This window comes from Hyperolius riggenbachi, chromosome 8 (assembly GCF_040937935.1).
Source record: "Hyperolius riggenbachi isolate aHypRig1 chromosome 8, aHypRig1.pri, whole genome shotgun sequence".
Lineage (NCBI taxonomy): Eukaryota > Metazoa > Chordata > Amphibia > Anura > Hyperoliidae > Hyperolius > Hyperolius riggenbachi.
Window position 1 is genome coordinate 43041289 of NC_090653.1, and position 15465 is coordinate 43056753.

The 15465-nt window shown below is 46.9% G+C and overlaps 1 protein-coding gene across 2 annotated transcripts in view; it reads right to left on the reverse strand.

The window, feature by feature from the left end:
• The window catches only part of LOC137528107 (HAUS augmin-like complex subunit 3), a 30952-nt gene extending 16485 nt beyond the window's left edge, over window positions 1–14467 (reverse strand). The window contains exons 1-3 of one of the 2 annotated variants that reach the window (XM_068249390.1): window positions 14430–14467; window positions 8779–9668; window positions 6396–6823 (exon numbers count right to left, since the gene is read on the reverse strand). In XM_068249390.1, the coding sequence (XP_068105491.1) occupies window positions 6396–6823; window positions 8779–9657 (1307 nt within the window). In that variant the 5' untranslated portion in view covers window positions 9658–9668; window positions 14430–14467. The other variant, XM_068249391.1, reaches the window with a different exon arrangement.
• Window positions 14468–15465: the final 998 nt, after the last annotated feature.

Genomic DNA, 15465 nt, shown 5'->3' on the forward strand with positions numbered 1-15465 from the left:
GGAGGTCATGGGGTGGCAAGAGAGACCTGATGATTCTTTCTGCAGCATTGATCACCCTTTGTAGTTTGTGCCTGTCGCTTTCAGTAGCGCCTGCGTACCATACGATGATGGAGGAGCAGAGGATAGACTCGATAGTGCCGTGTAGAAGCTAATCAACAGTTCCTGCGGCATGCCGAACTTCTTCAGTTGTCTCCGGAAGAACAATCAAATGGTTGATCAGCCGACAAGTCTGATGTATGGCCACCTTTAGACCCAAGAGGTGACATCTAACCAGTTCCCATTTACTGAACAAACCTCCCTCACTGCATCGGCTGCTGTGTTAGAAGCCAGATTTCAGAACAGCACAAGAAAACCTGCTTTCCCCCAAACCAACAAAACAATGCACTAATGCGGAAGCACTTCCGTGCTTTCTAGAGTCCAAGCGGACCACAAAGGAACAAAGAGGAACCATCGTGAGCAGAGCGAGCCATTGGGGGAACAATTGGAAGCCAACTTCACACATTGCAGAGTGCAGACTGCGGCCTGTTCTCAGGGGGAGCGGAGCAGGCAGGCTGGAGCCAGAGGAAAATGCTGCTTAACAAAATAGGAAATTCAAGACCAAAATAATCAAAACAATGCCAGATGAACAAAAATGTGAAGCTTTCACGGATCAGGGCACTTGTCATCCACAGGGAACCCAAACAGGACACAATTAATATCAACAAAACTCTACAAGCCTAATGTGATGTTCCACTTCTATTCTGTTCTGACTATTAAAGGGAACCTGAGGAGAGAGAGGGATATGGAGGCTGACATATTAATCTCCTGTTTAACAATGCACATTACCTGGCTGTCTTGCTGATCAGAATACTTACAGCCATAGACCCTGAACAAGCATTCAGATCAGATGTTTCTGCTAAGGTTACATGCTTGTTTCAGGAGGAGGAATCAGATAAAACTGATCAGAAAAACCAGCAGGATTCCTAGGCAACTAGTATTGCTGAAAGGGTAACTGAAATGAATTAAAAGAAGACATTTATACATACAGGGCCGGTTCTAGACTTTTTTGCTGCTTGAGGCAAAAATATTTGGAGTGATCGCACAGCATCCGACAATTTTCATTCCACAGTATAGGTTGGTAGGTGGGTAGCCAGGTATAGGTGCCCCCTGTATAAAGTAGCCGGGTATAGTTGCCGCAGTATAGATAGCATAGTTGCCCCAGTATAGCTAGTATAGTTGCCCCCAGTATAGTTCGCTAGTATAGTTGACCCTGTATAGTTCGCTAGTATAGTTTGCTAGTATAGTTTCCCCCAGTATAGCTAGCTAGTATAGTTGCCCCAGTATAGCTAGTATAGTTTCCCCTGTATAGTTAGCTAGTATAGTTGCCCCAGTATAGCTAGTATAGTTTCCCCTGTACAGTTAGCTAGTATAGTTGCAGTTGGGAGGGGGCGGGTAAAATACTCTAGGGCCCATGCTGCCTGACGCAAGTGTCACATGGCGTCATAGGCCGACCGCCCCTGTATACACACCTGGGGCTTCATCCAGCCCCATTCAGGCTGATCAGACCCTCGCTATCCTACACTGCCGCCTGGATCCTCCACTATGGATCCTGGTAATTCTGTCAGTTGGAGCAGAACTCTCCTGGCAGCAGAACACGTGATGGGTGCATGCGCAGCTGGGTTGTGCAAGTGCACAAAGTCCCGTCTGGCTGAATTACCAGGAGACCTCAGGTTTACTTTAAAAGGAAATAGCTATGGCAACCTCTCACCTCAGACTCCCTTTAACCACTTGCCGACCGCACGCTTATACCGTGCGTCGGCAAAGTGGCAGCTGCAGGACCAGCGACGCAGTATTGCGTCGCCAGCTGCAGCCTAATTAATCAGGAAGCAGCCGCTCGTACGAGCGGCTGCTTCCTGTCAATTCACGGCGGGGGGCTCCGTGAATAGCCTGCGGGCCGCCGATGGCGGCTCGCAGGCTAAATGTAAACACAAGCGGAAATAATCCGCTTTGTTTACATTTGTACGGCGCTGCTGCGCAGCAGCGCCGTAAGGCAGATCGGCGATCCCCGGCCAATCAGCGGCCGGGGATCGCCGCCATGTGACAGGGGACGTCCTGTCACTGGCTGCACAGGACGGATAGCGTCCTGTGCAGCCCAGATCTCCCGGGGGTGGCAGGTAGGAGAGGGAGGGGGAGGATTTCGCCGCGGAGGGGGGCTTTGAGGTGCCCCCCCCCCCCGCAAAATGCCAGCCAGGAGGAGCGATCAGACCCCCCCTGCACATCATCCCCCTAGTGGGGAAAAAAGGGGGGCGATCTGATCGCTCTGAGTGCCCTTTGATCTGTGCTGGGGGCTGCAGAGCCCACCCAGCACAGATCACCTAAAACAGCGCTGATCCTTAAGGGGGGGTAAAGGCAGGGACGGATCTAGGGGGGAGCAAGCGGGGCTCTTGCCCCAGGCGCAGTTTGTTGAATTCTTAAAAAGGTGGAAAAATTTGGATGGGGAATGGCAGTTTAGGCGCCAAAGCCTGACCTTGCCCCAGGCGCAACTTGGGGCAACTTGGTCTAGATCCGTCCCTGGGTAAAGGGTGGGTCCTCAAGTGGTTAAAAAGTGTACCCGAGTGGGCGCAGGTGAAGCAGATGGGACACATAGGCATGTTCCCTGCTCCATAACATGCCTCTGTGTTCCCCCTGCGTCGCTCTTTGCCCCTCCACGAGCCCCTGCTGTCACCCCCAAAAACTGGTGACAAGCAGCTTGTCAGCAGCTAACAGGGGGAAGGGGCTCTCCTTGCAAGAGAGGCACTCCTGCAAAACACCCCCTCTTGCGTTAGGTACACCCCTTCCCTAGCTCTGACTGGGCAGCTCCACCTTTCCCACACCACTCCACCACCTCCCTGCTCTGTGTAGAGACAGAGAGCCAGAGCTGCAGTGTCGTGACCTCAGGGGTCATGGCCTAGTTTGTTTTACCTGAATGTTGGCGATTGTGGGATGTAGGAACGGCTGGGAGCAGCAGCGAATGACTCTACCCGACCCAACTAGACCCCCATGCAGTCAAGTAGCTTGTTTTGTTATTTGGGGTTTTTTTCTGTTTTTTTTTTTTTTAAAAAGCTCCACCTTGGGTTGATTTTAAAGAGACACTGAAGTGAAAAAAAAAATTATGCTATAATGATTTGTATGTGTAGTACAGCTAAGAAATAAAACATTAGGAGCAGAGACATAAGTCTAATATTGTTTCCAGTACAGGAAGAGAGTTAACAGACTCCAGTTATCTATGCAGAAAAGCCATTGAGCTCTACAACTTTCAAAGTTGTAGAGAGCTCTGAGTTCTGTAGGTTGTTATCTGAGCCGGCAGGCAAGGATCTTATTTTTCTCTGCCAGAGGACAGGTCAATAGTTCAGACTGCTCTGTAAAAAGCATTTAGAATGCTGAGTGTTGTGTAAACTGCACAGATTAGAGAATGATGCAGTGTTAAAAAAAAACACTATATAACTGAAAATAAAAATATGAGAATAGCTACTAATCTTCTAGTAATTATCTGTACTACACAACCAATTCATTATACCATATTTATTTTTCACTTCAGTGTCTCTTTAAAGGACAACTATCAAAGTTAACTAAAATTTTAAATGCCACATATTTCCAATAATTACTAGCAAATAGCAATACAAAGGCTTTTTTATGCCTTTTCATATCTTATGAGAAGAAAATATGAGCTTTACAGAGAACAGTATTCACTGTGGGCATTACTACGGAGGACTGTGCCCAGCACATCCAGCACACAGAAACAATCTTCACTGCCTCTAATCCTGTGGCTGGAATCTGTTCAGAATGATAGAAAGCAGAAATATAGCTTCACATGTGTGTAAATCATCATCAGCTGCAGTTCTGTCTGTGTGCCCGATATCTCTCAGGCACATGCAAATAATTCAGAGTCGATGCAGGAGTATGTACATTTTGTATGCAAATTTATGCAGCTTGAACATGCACCTATCGGATTCCACCTTGCTGCGGACGGATTGGCCCGTTTTGAAGCAGCATAAAATTTGACTTACACAATTTGTATAACCATGCATCAACTCAGATGTGCATCTCATGGACCATCCCTAGTATCCATACTAATGATACACAGCTCTATTTCTCAGCTCCCCTCCCTCCTATCTCACGGCCCTGACTGCCTCCCTCCTATATCTTTGTTCACGACCTCTCGCTTCCTCAGCCTTACCATGAGTAAAACAGAAGTGAATATTTTCCCACCACTTTAATGCACATATCTGCCTGAAATAACAATCAATGTCAGTAACACCTCTATAACCTCAGTTCCTCAAGTGTGCTGCTTAGGGGTAACACTTCATTGTGCACACTTATGTATACCATCTATTCAGGGGAAGCACTTGCTCTTATCTTCAGTTCAGAAACATATCTTCCATCTGTCCCTTCCTCACATGATACCACTACATTTCTAGGACACACCCTAACGCTTTCCCAGCTGATAACTGCAACTTCCTCCTCTGTGGCTTACTAGGTAACAGAGGAGCCCATCTCCAGTACAGACCGATCTCTACTGCTCAATTCATCTGTCTCATCTCACTCAACAACTTCAGCCCAGAGATTCCTGGTCAAACTCCAAAAAAAAAAAAAAAACACACAAGGAAATCCCGAGAGCCCAGTACAGTGATCTGCAAACTTGGCTCTCCAGCTGTTAAGGAACTACAAGTCCCACAATGCATTTTGCCTTTATGAATCATGACTGTGGCTGTCATGTTCCTGCAATGCATTGTGGGGCTTGTAGTTCCTTAAAGGGATACTTAAGTCAAAAATAAAAAATAGATTTTTACTCACCTGGGGCATCCCTCAGCCCCCTGAAGCTGTATGGTGCCCTCGCAGCTTCGTTCCGATCCTCCTGTCCCCGCCGGCGGCTACTTCCGGGTTCAGCGACAGCCGCCGACAGGCTGGGAACACGAGTGATTCTCTGCGTTCTCAGCCGCTATATCACCCTCTATGCTGCTATAGTGTATAATGTATACACTATAGCAGCATAGAGGGTGATATAGCGGCTGGGAATGTGGAGAATCACTCGCGTTCCCAGCCTGTCGGCGGCTGTCGCCGAACCCGGAAGTAGCTGCCGGCGGGGACAGGAGGATCGGAGCGAGGCTGCGAGGGCACCATACAGCTTCAGGAGGCTGAGGGATGCCCCAGGTGAGTAAAAATCCATTTTTTATTTTTGACTTGCTTATCCCTTTAACTGCCGGAGAGCCAAGTTTGCAGATCACTGGTGTAGTATATACTGGATGAAAATGGTTTTTAAATATACTAAAATAGATTGACACTCACAAATATGAGTCACCTTGAAGGCACCAACTATAGAGAACAATAGAGTTAGAGTTGCACAGCAACTGGACCATAGTAGTAGCAAATCAAACAACCCAGAAGGTCTGCACACTCAACAGCACAATAGAGCTTTGTTTATTTACGTTGTGACAAAACTCCATTCACGAAACCAATGACCGTTTCGGGACCACAGTAGGTCCCCTTTGTCAAGGTATCAGAACAGAATGGTAACTATGGAGAGCAAACTGGACCCCACTCAGAAAGAATAAAGACATTGCTCTCTGTAGATGCTGCAAGCAAGGGGTAGCACTCCTCCCTCAGGGGTGGACAGAAGACAATGTAGAAAATGGATAAAGCATGGGAACTAGAAAGGATAACCTACACTATAAACAGTTTAAGATGAGAAGTAGTGGTGGACTTAACTCCCAATAGAAGACATGAACGGTTGGAGGCACCTAGTGCAAAGAGACTATGGCACAGTGACTCCCTTTTTTTGCCTGAAGAAGTGGATTTAGCCTGGAAAACATGATGTAAAGCAGAGTGTACTGCAAAAAAGTCTGTTTTTCTCTAATTAAACCATTAGGGTCTTCTGTTGGGAGGTAAGACCACAACTACCTCCAGTATTAAACCTTAAAATGGTTTTTCGTGTATTTTATCCTTTTTGGCACCTCTGTTTTATCCAATTTCTACACTGTGTGACCTACAAAGCGTTCCACAAATTGTTTATTAGGTGGCAAGACTTTGCAACCCTTGCCTGCCTCTTATACGACTATAGTGGACATTTTTTTAAAAGTTAATAAATTAGAATCTATAATAATATTTCAGTTATCTGCATGTACCCACAAAAATAACTTATTTTTATTAATTCTAGAGCAACAGAATCTGAGAAATAAATCAATGCAGATGTGTGTGCACCCCTGCAGTTCACTCATTTTCTAACTAAAACACTAACCAAGGTGGTAGCTTACAGTATGTAAAAGATCTATGCCAGGTTTGCTGGATCATTTATGTTGATGTGGGGGAATTAGGTAACAACACCAGTACTCACTACAGCTATAGAAGTGAGACAAAGGAGGGGAGAATCATATGCTCACCTGAGAGCTGTGTGGTCTTTACTGTCCACCCGTATTGGTGGAAGCCACTGAGATGTGGCCCACAGATCTCTTGGTCCAAGTGTCCTCCTTCCAAGTTCATCTGATCTGTTACTCATCTCGACTTTCAGGGCTCGAAGATCCCTTTCAGTTTGGTGATGTGCCCTGAGCTCAGCCTGAAGGCCCAGTTCCACCAAATTAAGACGGGAGAGCTGAGACAGAAGAGCCTCTGCCACCGGGGCTTGGCCTTGGTCTATCCATGACAGTTTCTGCTGCTTGCCTAGCACCCAACCCTCATAGGCAGGCAGGCAAAGGCCCATTGAGGCCTCACATATGAGTGCAGGCAGTCTCTGTGTCTGCAGTGCTTCCACTTCCGTCTCTAGTGTCTGGATATCTCTCCCCAACAGTGGTAACTGCAGAGGATCCCAAACCTGAGAAAACAAAAAGCAAAAAAGTGTGCGCTTAGCCCAGACATTCTAAGCTGGATAACTTGAAAACGATTATGGAGATTTTTTTTTTTTTTTTTTTAGCCAAAACTAAGCCACCGCACGCACGCACGCACGCACGCACGCGCACACACACACATACACACACACACACACACACACACACACACACACACACACACACACACACACACGATACTACTCCTCCAGAAAAAAATGTGGTTTAGCCAGCTCCAAAAAGGGAAAACTATTTCCCAAAATGAAAAAGTTAACTGGATAAAATCTCTGAATGATCTTTCTACGGTTAATGTTTGGAAATGTAGGTATTATTTCCTGTACATTCTGGGCTTTAAAAGAGGAATTGTAGTGAAAACAACATAATGTATAAAATAGCTTATTGTTTACAATATTACATTTCTAGATTATTTATTCAGTATTTGCCCATTGTAAAATCGTTCCTCTCCCTGATTTACACTCTGAAATGTATCACAGATGACGGCATCTTTAGTTCTGCCCGGTGATCTGTACGGGGAATGTTTGTCACTGAAATTTCTATGCCTAGAGGAAGATATTGCTTGCTTGGCAGTTGGAAAAAGCCGTTATTTCCCACAATGCAATGAGGTTCACAGACAGCAAACTGTCAGGACCTTGGTCATGATATCACACTGTGGGAGGGGTTTCCCCACAATTTCAGCCACACAACCCCCCCCCCCCCTGATGTTCTATTTAAAGAGAATCTGTATTGTTAAAAAAAAAAAAAAAAAAAAAAAAAAAAAAAAAATCGCTCAAAAGTAAACATACCAGTGCGTTAGGGGACTTCTATTACCCTCTGTCACAATTTCGCCGCTCCTCGCCGCATTAAAAGTGGTTAAAAACAGTTTTAAAAAGTTTGTTTGTAAACAAACAAAATGGCCACCAAAACAGGAAGTAGGTTGATGTACAGCATGTCCACACATAGAAAATACATCCATACACAAGCAGGCTGTATACAACATTCCTTTTGATTCTCAAGAGATCATTTGTGTGTTTCTTTCCCCCATGCACTGAAGTTTCAGGCTGCTCTTTTCTTCCTGCAAACAGCTTTGCCCTTGTTTGTAATTCCTCAGTATGTGAAAGCCCAGCCAGCTCAGAGGACAATTTATCCAGAAGAGAGAAGCTGCTCTAATCTAAATAATACACAGGCAGTGTGCAGAACAGGGCCTGGAAGGGGGAGTTCATAGCAGAACCACAACACTGAAGAACTTGGCAGCCTTCCAGACACAGGCTGACAAGTCTGACAGGGGAAAGATACATTGATTTATTACAGAGACAGTGATAGTATAAATTGCTGCAGTTAGCCAGAACACATTAGAATAGCTTTTGGAACTTGTAGGATGATAAAAAACAGGATGCAATTTTTGTTACGGAGTCTCTTTAAGAATAGGTAAAGATTTCTTGTGGGAAAGAGGGTATCGGCTACTGATTGGGCTGAAGTTCAATCCTTGGTTACAGTTCCTCTTTAAAGCCCATTTCCTCCTCATATGGAGAGAAAAGGGGATAATGATCTCCCCAGACATGGCCCCATTAAATGTTCTGCTCCTTTTGTTTCCAGATCCCCTTTCACCTGTTAAGTGCTGAAGGCTGTGGTGAGGTTCTTTATTAAATGATATCTATCACGATGATCCCTCTGCTCACCACTCTGGTAAGTGGGTGGTGGTGGCTCTCTCAATTAAAGCCATCACTCCTACCCTACTCATGAACAAGAAAGTATAGGACTGGTAGCTGTGAAGACCCTTCCACGTGATCTTGACCCTGTGATACTAAGGGACAAGTGCGGTAACCTGGAATAAATTGGAGAAGAGCAACAGGAGGAAGCCTTGAGGCATTGCCCCTTTTTTCCACAGGTTAGTCCAGGGTGGAAATATTTCTATGCAGACTTATCTTTTAATACAGTGTCTCACCTGCTCCCCTGCACTGCTGTCAAGCCAGTTTAAGGCTTCTTTATTTCCATTCAGGGTAGCTAGTTCAAAGCTCAGCAGTATTCTCTGGGATGCCCATGCTGTTCGAACTCTCTCGCTTTCCTTTTCCATCTCTACCTGGACTTTCCTTTCCTTTTGCAGATCTTCCTCCTTCACAGGCAAGACAACCTTGGCATTCTCTTCCACCTGTTCCCAGCATGTGTCTTCAAGCTTAATATAACCGTCCAAGTCAAGAGCAGAGGGAAAAATACTTGGAAAAGACTGGGCAGAATGATAGTCTCCCACCTCCGTTACCATCTCTCGAACTCTGGCCAAGGCTGAATTGCACCTTGAATTCAGGGTTGAAAGTTCATCCTTGGTGCAATTCAGGTTCTTCTCCTCATGCTTCTGCAGCTTCTCCAAAGACAAGCGATTACGGAACAGGGTTACACCCAGAGTCTCCAGCTTGTTGCGAGACTGCAATCTGTGAGCTTTGAGGGCTTGCAGGCTCTGTAGTTCTGCTTCAAGTTCTTCTAAGGTCCTTGTATCATCTGTCTCCAAGTCCCCTTCAGCATCATTTGGCCCTTTGCAGAGATTCTGTAGGTCATCTGTTTCTAGCAGAGGTTGCCCAGAGTTGAGAAGGTCATTGTAGTCCTCCAGTTGGCCACTGGTTAAGACATTTTGCTGGTCCACAGCACTAAAGAGCCAGCTTAAGAAGGCCTCTGCTTCTTCGTTGCCTTCACAGAGCCAATCAAAATCCTCACCCTTCAGATCCTGGGCACCTGGATAACCTATAAGGCGAAGCATCTCTACAAAGTCTGACCCCTGTACACGGGGAGGGTCCAGAAGAAAGCAGGATGACCTCTGACGAGAGAGACTCATTCTGGTAATACCTGAAAAAACAAGAATAGAATTTGAGTATTACATAAATGAGTGCAACAGTAATGATGTGGAAGATGCAGCAACCAACACCCAGACCATCTGTACCATTAGACCCTTTGGGTAAATCAGGGTCACCTGCTGAATCCGTACAATTTTGTGGGCCTCATACGAGTTACATTTGGTACATTTAATGGTTCCTCTTTGGCTCTCCAACTCAACTTGGGCTCATTACTAGAGTGTTAACCGTACCTATATAATGGCAGCTCAAAATTGTGGCAGGATAGTGATAGTGATTTAAGGGGATTGCCACGGAAATCGTGGAAAAATTGCCGCAATTTTGTGATCACGTACACGAAAATCACATCGATTTTTACTGCAATTTTAATGAAAGTGAATGGGAGCGATTTTAAAAACCGCTAACCAATATCAAAACACTCAGAAAAGTGTGAAGTGTGAATGGGCCCTAACTCCACATTTATTTAACTACCTGGCGACCGCCCCACGCCAATATGCGTGGCCGCGGCGGCAGCCTCAGGACCCCCTAATGCCAAGTGGCGTTAGGTCCTGGGGCCGGCTACTGCAGGAGATCGTGTGCATCTCCTGCTTAAGGGGCGGAGCTCCGCCCCTCCTTCAGTCTCCGAGCGGCCGCCCTATAAGCAGGAGGAGAGCAGCGCAGAGAAGAGGGAGAGCGGTGGGCACTGCGGTGGAGAAGGGGGGACATCTCCCCCCCTTCCCTCACCTTAGGGATCTCCCTCCCTCGCTCTCCCCTCCAGAACTAAGTCTTGTGTGGAGGCTGGCAGCGGGCGGAACTTACCTCCGTCTCGCTCCAAGTGCCGGAAGTTCTGGTGCCGCTGCTCTGGTCTAGACCAGACCAGACTAGCGGCAAATGCAGAGAGACCATCCTGCGCCTGCAACGAGACGGAGGTAAGTTCTGCCCACTACCAGCCGCTGCACAAGACTTAGTTCTGGAGGGGAGAGCGAGGGAGGGGGGAGTACTAAAGTGAGGGAAGTAGGGTGGAAACTTCCCCACCGCTCATCCCACAGCTGTCCTTCTCTGCGCAGCTACCCTCCTGCTGGAAGGGGAAGGAGGGGAAGACACCTGGCTACCTGTTCTGGGAACATCTCTTCCCCTGGCTACCTGTTGTGGGGGGACTATTTTTGGGGAACCACTGCTGTCAGATTAAGTGTATTTTGGGGAACTGCTGCCAGATTATGTGTATGTTGGGGGAATCGTTGCTGCCAGATTACATCTATTTTTAGGGAACCACTGCCATATTATCTGTATTTTGGAAGAACCTCTGCCAGATTACGTGGATTTTTGGTGAAATGCTGTAAGATTACATGTATTTTGGGTCAAGGGGGGAGAGGACACTATGGCAGAGCTCAAACTTCCCTGGCAAACCTTTTACAGCACTACTAAAATCATGTATATTTGGCCCCACGCATGACCACGCCCACATTATGTTGCGTGACCACGCCCATTTTTCGGCTGGGATTTTGTTAGTACATTTTTAGGTATTTGTCAGTAAAAAAATAATGTGAAAGGTTGGCAACACTGCCTGGGGCACTAGAGAGGGATCGGCTCTCATAGCCAGAAGCCTATGACAGCCGATCGCCAGGATTGGCCGGCTGGGGGGAGGGAGGGGTTCGTTAAAAAAAATAAATAAATAAATAAATAAAAATTGTAAAAAAAAAAAAAAAAAAAAAAAAACACAACAACTGGGGGGCGATCTCCCTATTAAATACATTAGCGGCGATTCGCATAGAGGTGTGTGGGATGCGAATTCTGAGGGCTCTGCCGTGCAGATTTCTCCCGCACAGAAAAACGCTCAGGATTACTGACAAGTGGAGATAGGGCCATCCACTTGTATTGGCTATGCGAATCCGCATGCAGACAACGCATGCGGATTCACGATAGTGGAAACGGGCCCTGATACTTTTATCCATAGACCCTGATCAAGCATGCAGCAGATCAGGCGTTTCTGACATTCTTGTCTGTCAGGTCTGACAAGATCAGCTACAAACAAGATTCTTGCGCTCCTAGTCCCAAGTTGTCACAAATGGCTACTTTCTCTACAGGTGTATACACTGCGACGCTCCGTTGTAGGGTTTGTTGCACAATAGTCACTAGAAAAGAATGGAGCGCGCCATAGTGTATTACATCAAAGGATGGACATTTATTGCACTTACAAGTTATACTCACAATGTTCAAAATTCAATCAAGCGTGTCAGCGGGCAGCCAGCCGCTATAGATCAGTGGAGGATAACGCGCTGTGGCCAGCAGCGCGGGTCCCGATGGTTAGGGCTCCGTCTCACTGGTAATGGGCGTGGCTTCGTCCCTCAGCACGCGTACGACGTCATTACGCGTTTCGGCGCTCTGCGCCTTCGTCAGATGACGTCGTATGCTGTTTTAACAAAGTTTTAATAAAGTTTTTTATGGCTTCCCCAGGTTGCTATGGCAACTCTTGGGGGAAACCTATATCCCTGCGCCTTGCAGCATACGACGTCATCTGACGAAGGCGCAGAGCGCCGAAACGCGTAATGACGTCGTACGCGTGCTGAGGGACGAAGCCACGCCCATTACCAGTGAGACGGAGCCCTAACCATCGGGACCCGCGCTGCTGGCCACAGCGCGTTATCCTCCACTGATCTATAGCGGCTGGCTGCCCGCTGACACGCTTGATTGAATTTTGAACATTGTGAGTATAACTTGTAAGTGCAATAAATGTCCATCCTTTGATGTAATACACTATGGCGCGCTCCATTCTTTTCTAGTGACTATTGTGCTGACAAGATCAGCTGCATGCTTGTTTCTAGTGTGATTCAGACACTGCTAAAGCCAAATAGATCAGCAGGGCTGCCGTGCAACTGGTATTGTTTAACAGGAAACAAATATGGCAGCATCTATATACCTCTCACTTCGGGTTCACTTGAAGGATGAACCTCTTTACTGGAGGCAATTAAGTAGTAGTTGGGGTACTCTTTGGGCCCTTTTCCACTTGCATCGATTGCGATGCTGAATCTCAAAATTGCAAATTGCATTTCCACTACCGCAATCTGATTTTTACAAAAGCGCAATTGCATTCGTTACCTCGATTTTGCAATACAAGTGCATTGCATATGCAAAATCATGATCGCGTGTAAGAATTAGTGACAAGGCACAATAGCAATCGCTAGCGTTTAGCAATTGCTAGTGGAAAATGGCCCTTACAGCTCTGGGCCCCTCTGCGGTCATAGGAGCTGCTCCCCAGTCAGTGGCATAACTAGAAATCACTGGGGCCCCCTGCGAAACCTTGAACGCCCCCTGCCGCTGATGAGGGGGGGGGAGTTGGGCCCCTCCCAGCCGCTGTTTGCCCACCGCTTCCTTATTACTTCCTGCCCCTTAAAACGGCACTGGGCGGGCCCCCTACACCTGCATCCCTTGCAGAGGCAATTTTTACACCTCTGCTCCATTCTTCATACTAAGGGCTCATTTCCACTGGCAGTTGAACTGTGTGCCCAGCAAGCAATTAGGCCTTGTTCACACTATACGCGCTGCCAGGCGCATTTGTGCAGCGCGTATAGTATGCAATCAGCAGGAACATCAGAAGTGCATAGAGATCACTTCTGACGTTCAGACCATGCGTGCTGCGCAGCAGGGCGATGCACTATCCCAATCCTGCACGCATTTTTGCCAAAGCGCATTGCTGATCCCATTCACTGTAATGAATGGGATCAGCAACACACGGCAATGTGGTATCCTTTCAATCCGGTGCGCTTACATACAAACACACACGGCCAAACGCATTGGCTAATGTGAACGAGGCCTTACCAGGCAGCAGTGAGCAGTTATCAGTAGAAATGAGTGATTTAAATGAGCATTAAATACTGCAGGTGTGCGGTGGGGACATAAGGGGTTATTTACCCATAAATCCACATCCTCCCTGTGCTCCAAATAGCTTGCACACGTCCTATTGGACGCGTTGCAAGCCTCGCCAACCCGCACTTCCTCCTTCCGGCTTAGGACGTGTGCAAGCTATTTGGAGTGCAGGGAGGACGCGGATTTATGGGTAAATAAACCCTTATGTCCATTACACACCTGCAGTAATTAATGCTCATTTAAATCACAAATTTGAGTGCTCAGGCACTCAAATTTACTCGTGAGCGCATCCCTAGTTACCAGGCAGCAGCGAGCAGTTGCCTGGCAGCAGCTAGTACTTCGAGAGTGCTAGAGGATTTTGGGTAGGAACACACAAGGCAGAATCGCATATGCGTTTTTCTATAGCATATCAACTGCCCATGGAAAAGAGGCCCAAGGCGCCAGGATAATCACAAACGCTCAGCACTTTTTGAAGCGATTCTGGGCAAGTGCCTAGTGATTTTCTAAGCATGCCTAACGATTGTTTGGAGCATTTTGGTGTAGCGTTTTTTATTTTGTTACAGTAGAGCTGGAACTAAACAGCTTCTGTAACAAAAATGCTTGAAAAATCGCTCTGATCTAGCGCTTTTCAGAGCGATTATCCACTTTCCTATACTTAACATTGAGGCTGAATTACCTCAGAAATCAGCAAAAATGCTGCAGGACCCGCGTTTGGGGGAAAAAGCTCATGGCTCAAAGCTCCATCCCATTCAAATACATTAGCCAAGCGCTTTTCAAAGCACAAGCGTTTTAAAAAGTGCTCAGAAACGCTCTTGGTGTGCACCAGCCCTAACAACAGTCTGCTTTTGTTTCCCCCCTATCTTTACCTGATCCTAGAATCTGCACAGGGAACAATGTGTGGAAACTGGCCTACCTTACAAGCTAATTATTGAACTGCTTCCACCTGACCCCAGTCACACAGGAAGGAAGCTGAGGAGGGTCTGACATGAAGAAGTGATTGTAGAGCCACTCACATGTGCAGAGCAGGCAGGGGCTGCATTCCTAGCAAGTCTGGCTGCATAGCAAATATTATAATTAATGTTATATACTGCTTGTTGTCTTTATAACACAACCACTCAATGATTTAAAAAAAAAAAAAAAAAAAGGCAATTGTTTCTGTGATTACGTCTTTCTCATCAGTTAGGGCTTGTTCACATCTAGGGCGTTTTGCGTTTTTTTAAGCGCCGGCGATTTTCAAAATCCCCATAAAAGCGCTTGTGCAATGATTCCCTATGGGCTGGTGCAGGGGCGTAACTAGGTCCCCCCGGGCCCCCCTGCAGAAATTTTGAGCGGGCCTCCCCCCTAGGGCCCGCTCGGGGACATTTTGGGGGCTGGAGGGCTCGCAGCATGAGGGGAAAGCCATGCTGTACTTCAGTGGCAGGGACGGATCAAGACCAAGTTGCGCCTGGGGCAAGGTCAGGTTTTGGCGCCTAAAGGTCAGGTTTTGGCGCCTAAACTGCCATTCATTTTGCCACCTTTTTAAGAATTCAACAAACTGCACCTGGGGCAAAATACCCGCTTGCCCCCCCTAGATCCGTCCCTGTGGGGAGGGGGGACGGTCCGTTTTCCCCACAAACGCAAACTCGGGGGCTGCAGCATTTTTTAGATTTCTGAGGCATTTCTGCCTCAATGTTAAAGTATAGGAAATTGGAAAAACCGGTCTGAAAAAAGCGCTTTTGCTAGAGTTTTGCTCTGGCGATTTTTGGCGATTAACGCCAAAAAAAATCGCCATTCACACTTGGGGCGATTTTCCACGATCGCAATTAGCGCTTCTATAGCACTAAACGCGATCGCCGGGAAATTGCCTGAAAATGGTGCAGGATACATTTGGGGGGGGGGGGCGCGATTTGCGGTAATCGCCAGCAGAACACACTATGCAGAAATGCTAGTGTTGCAGAAAACGCGGCAAA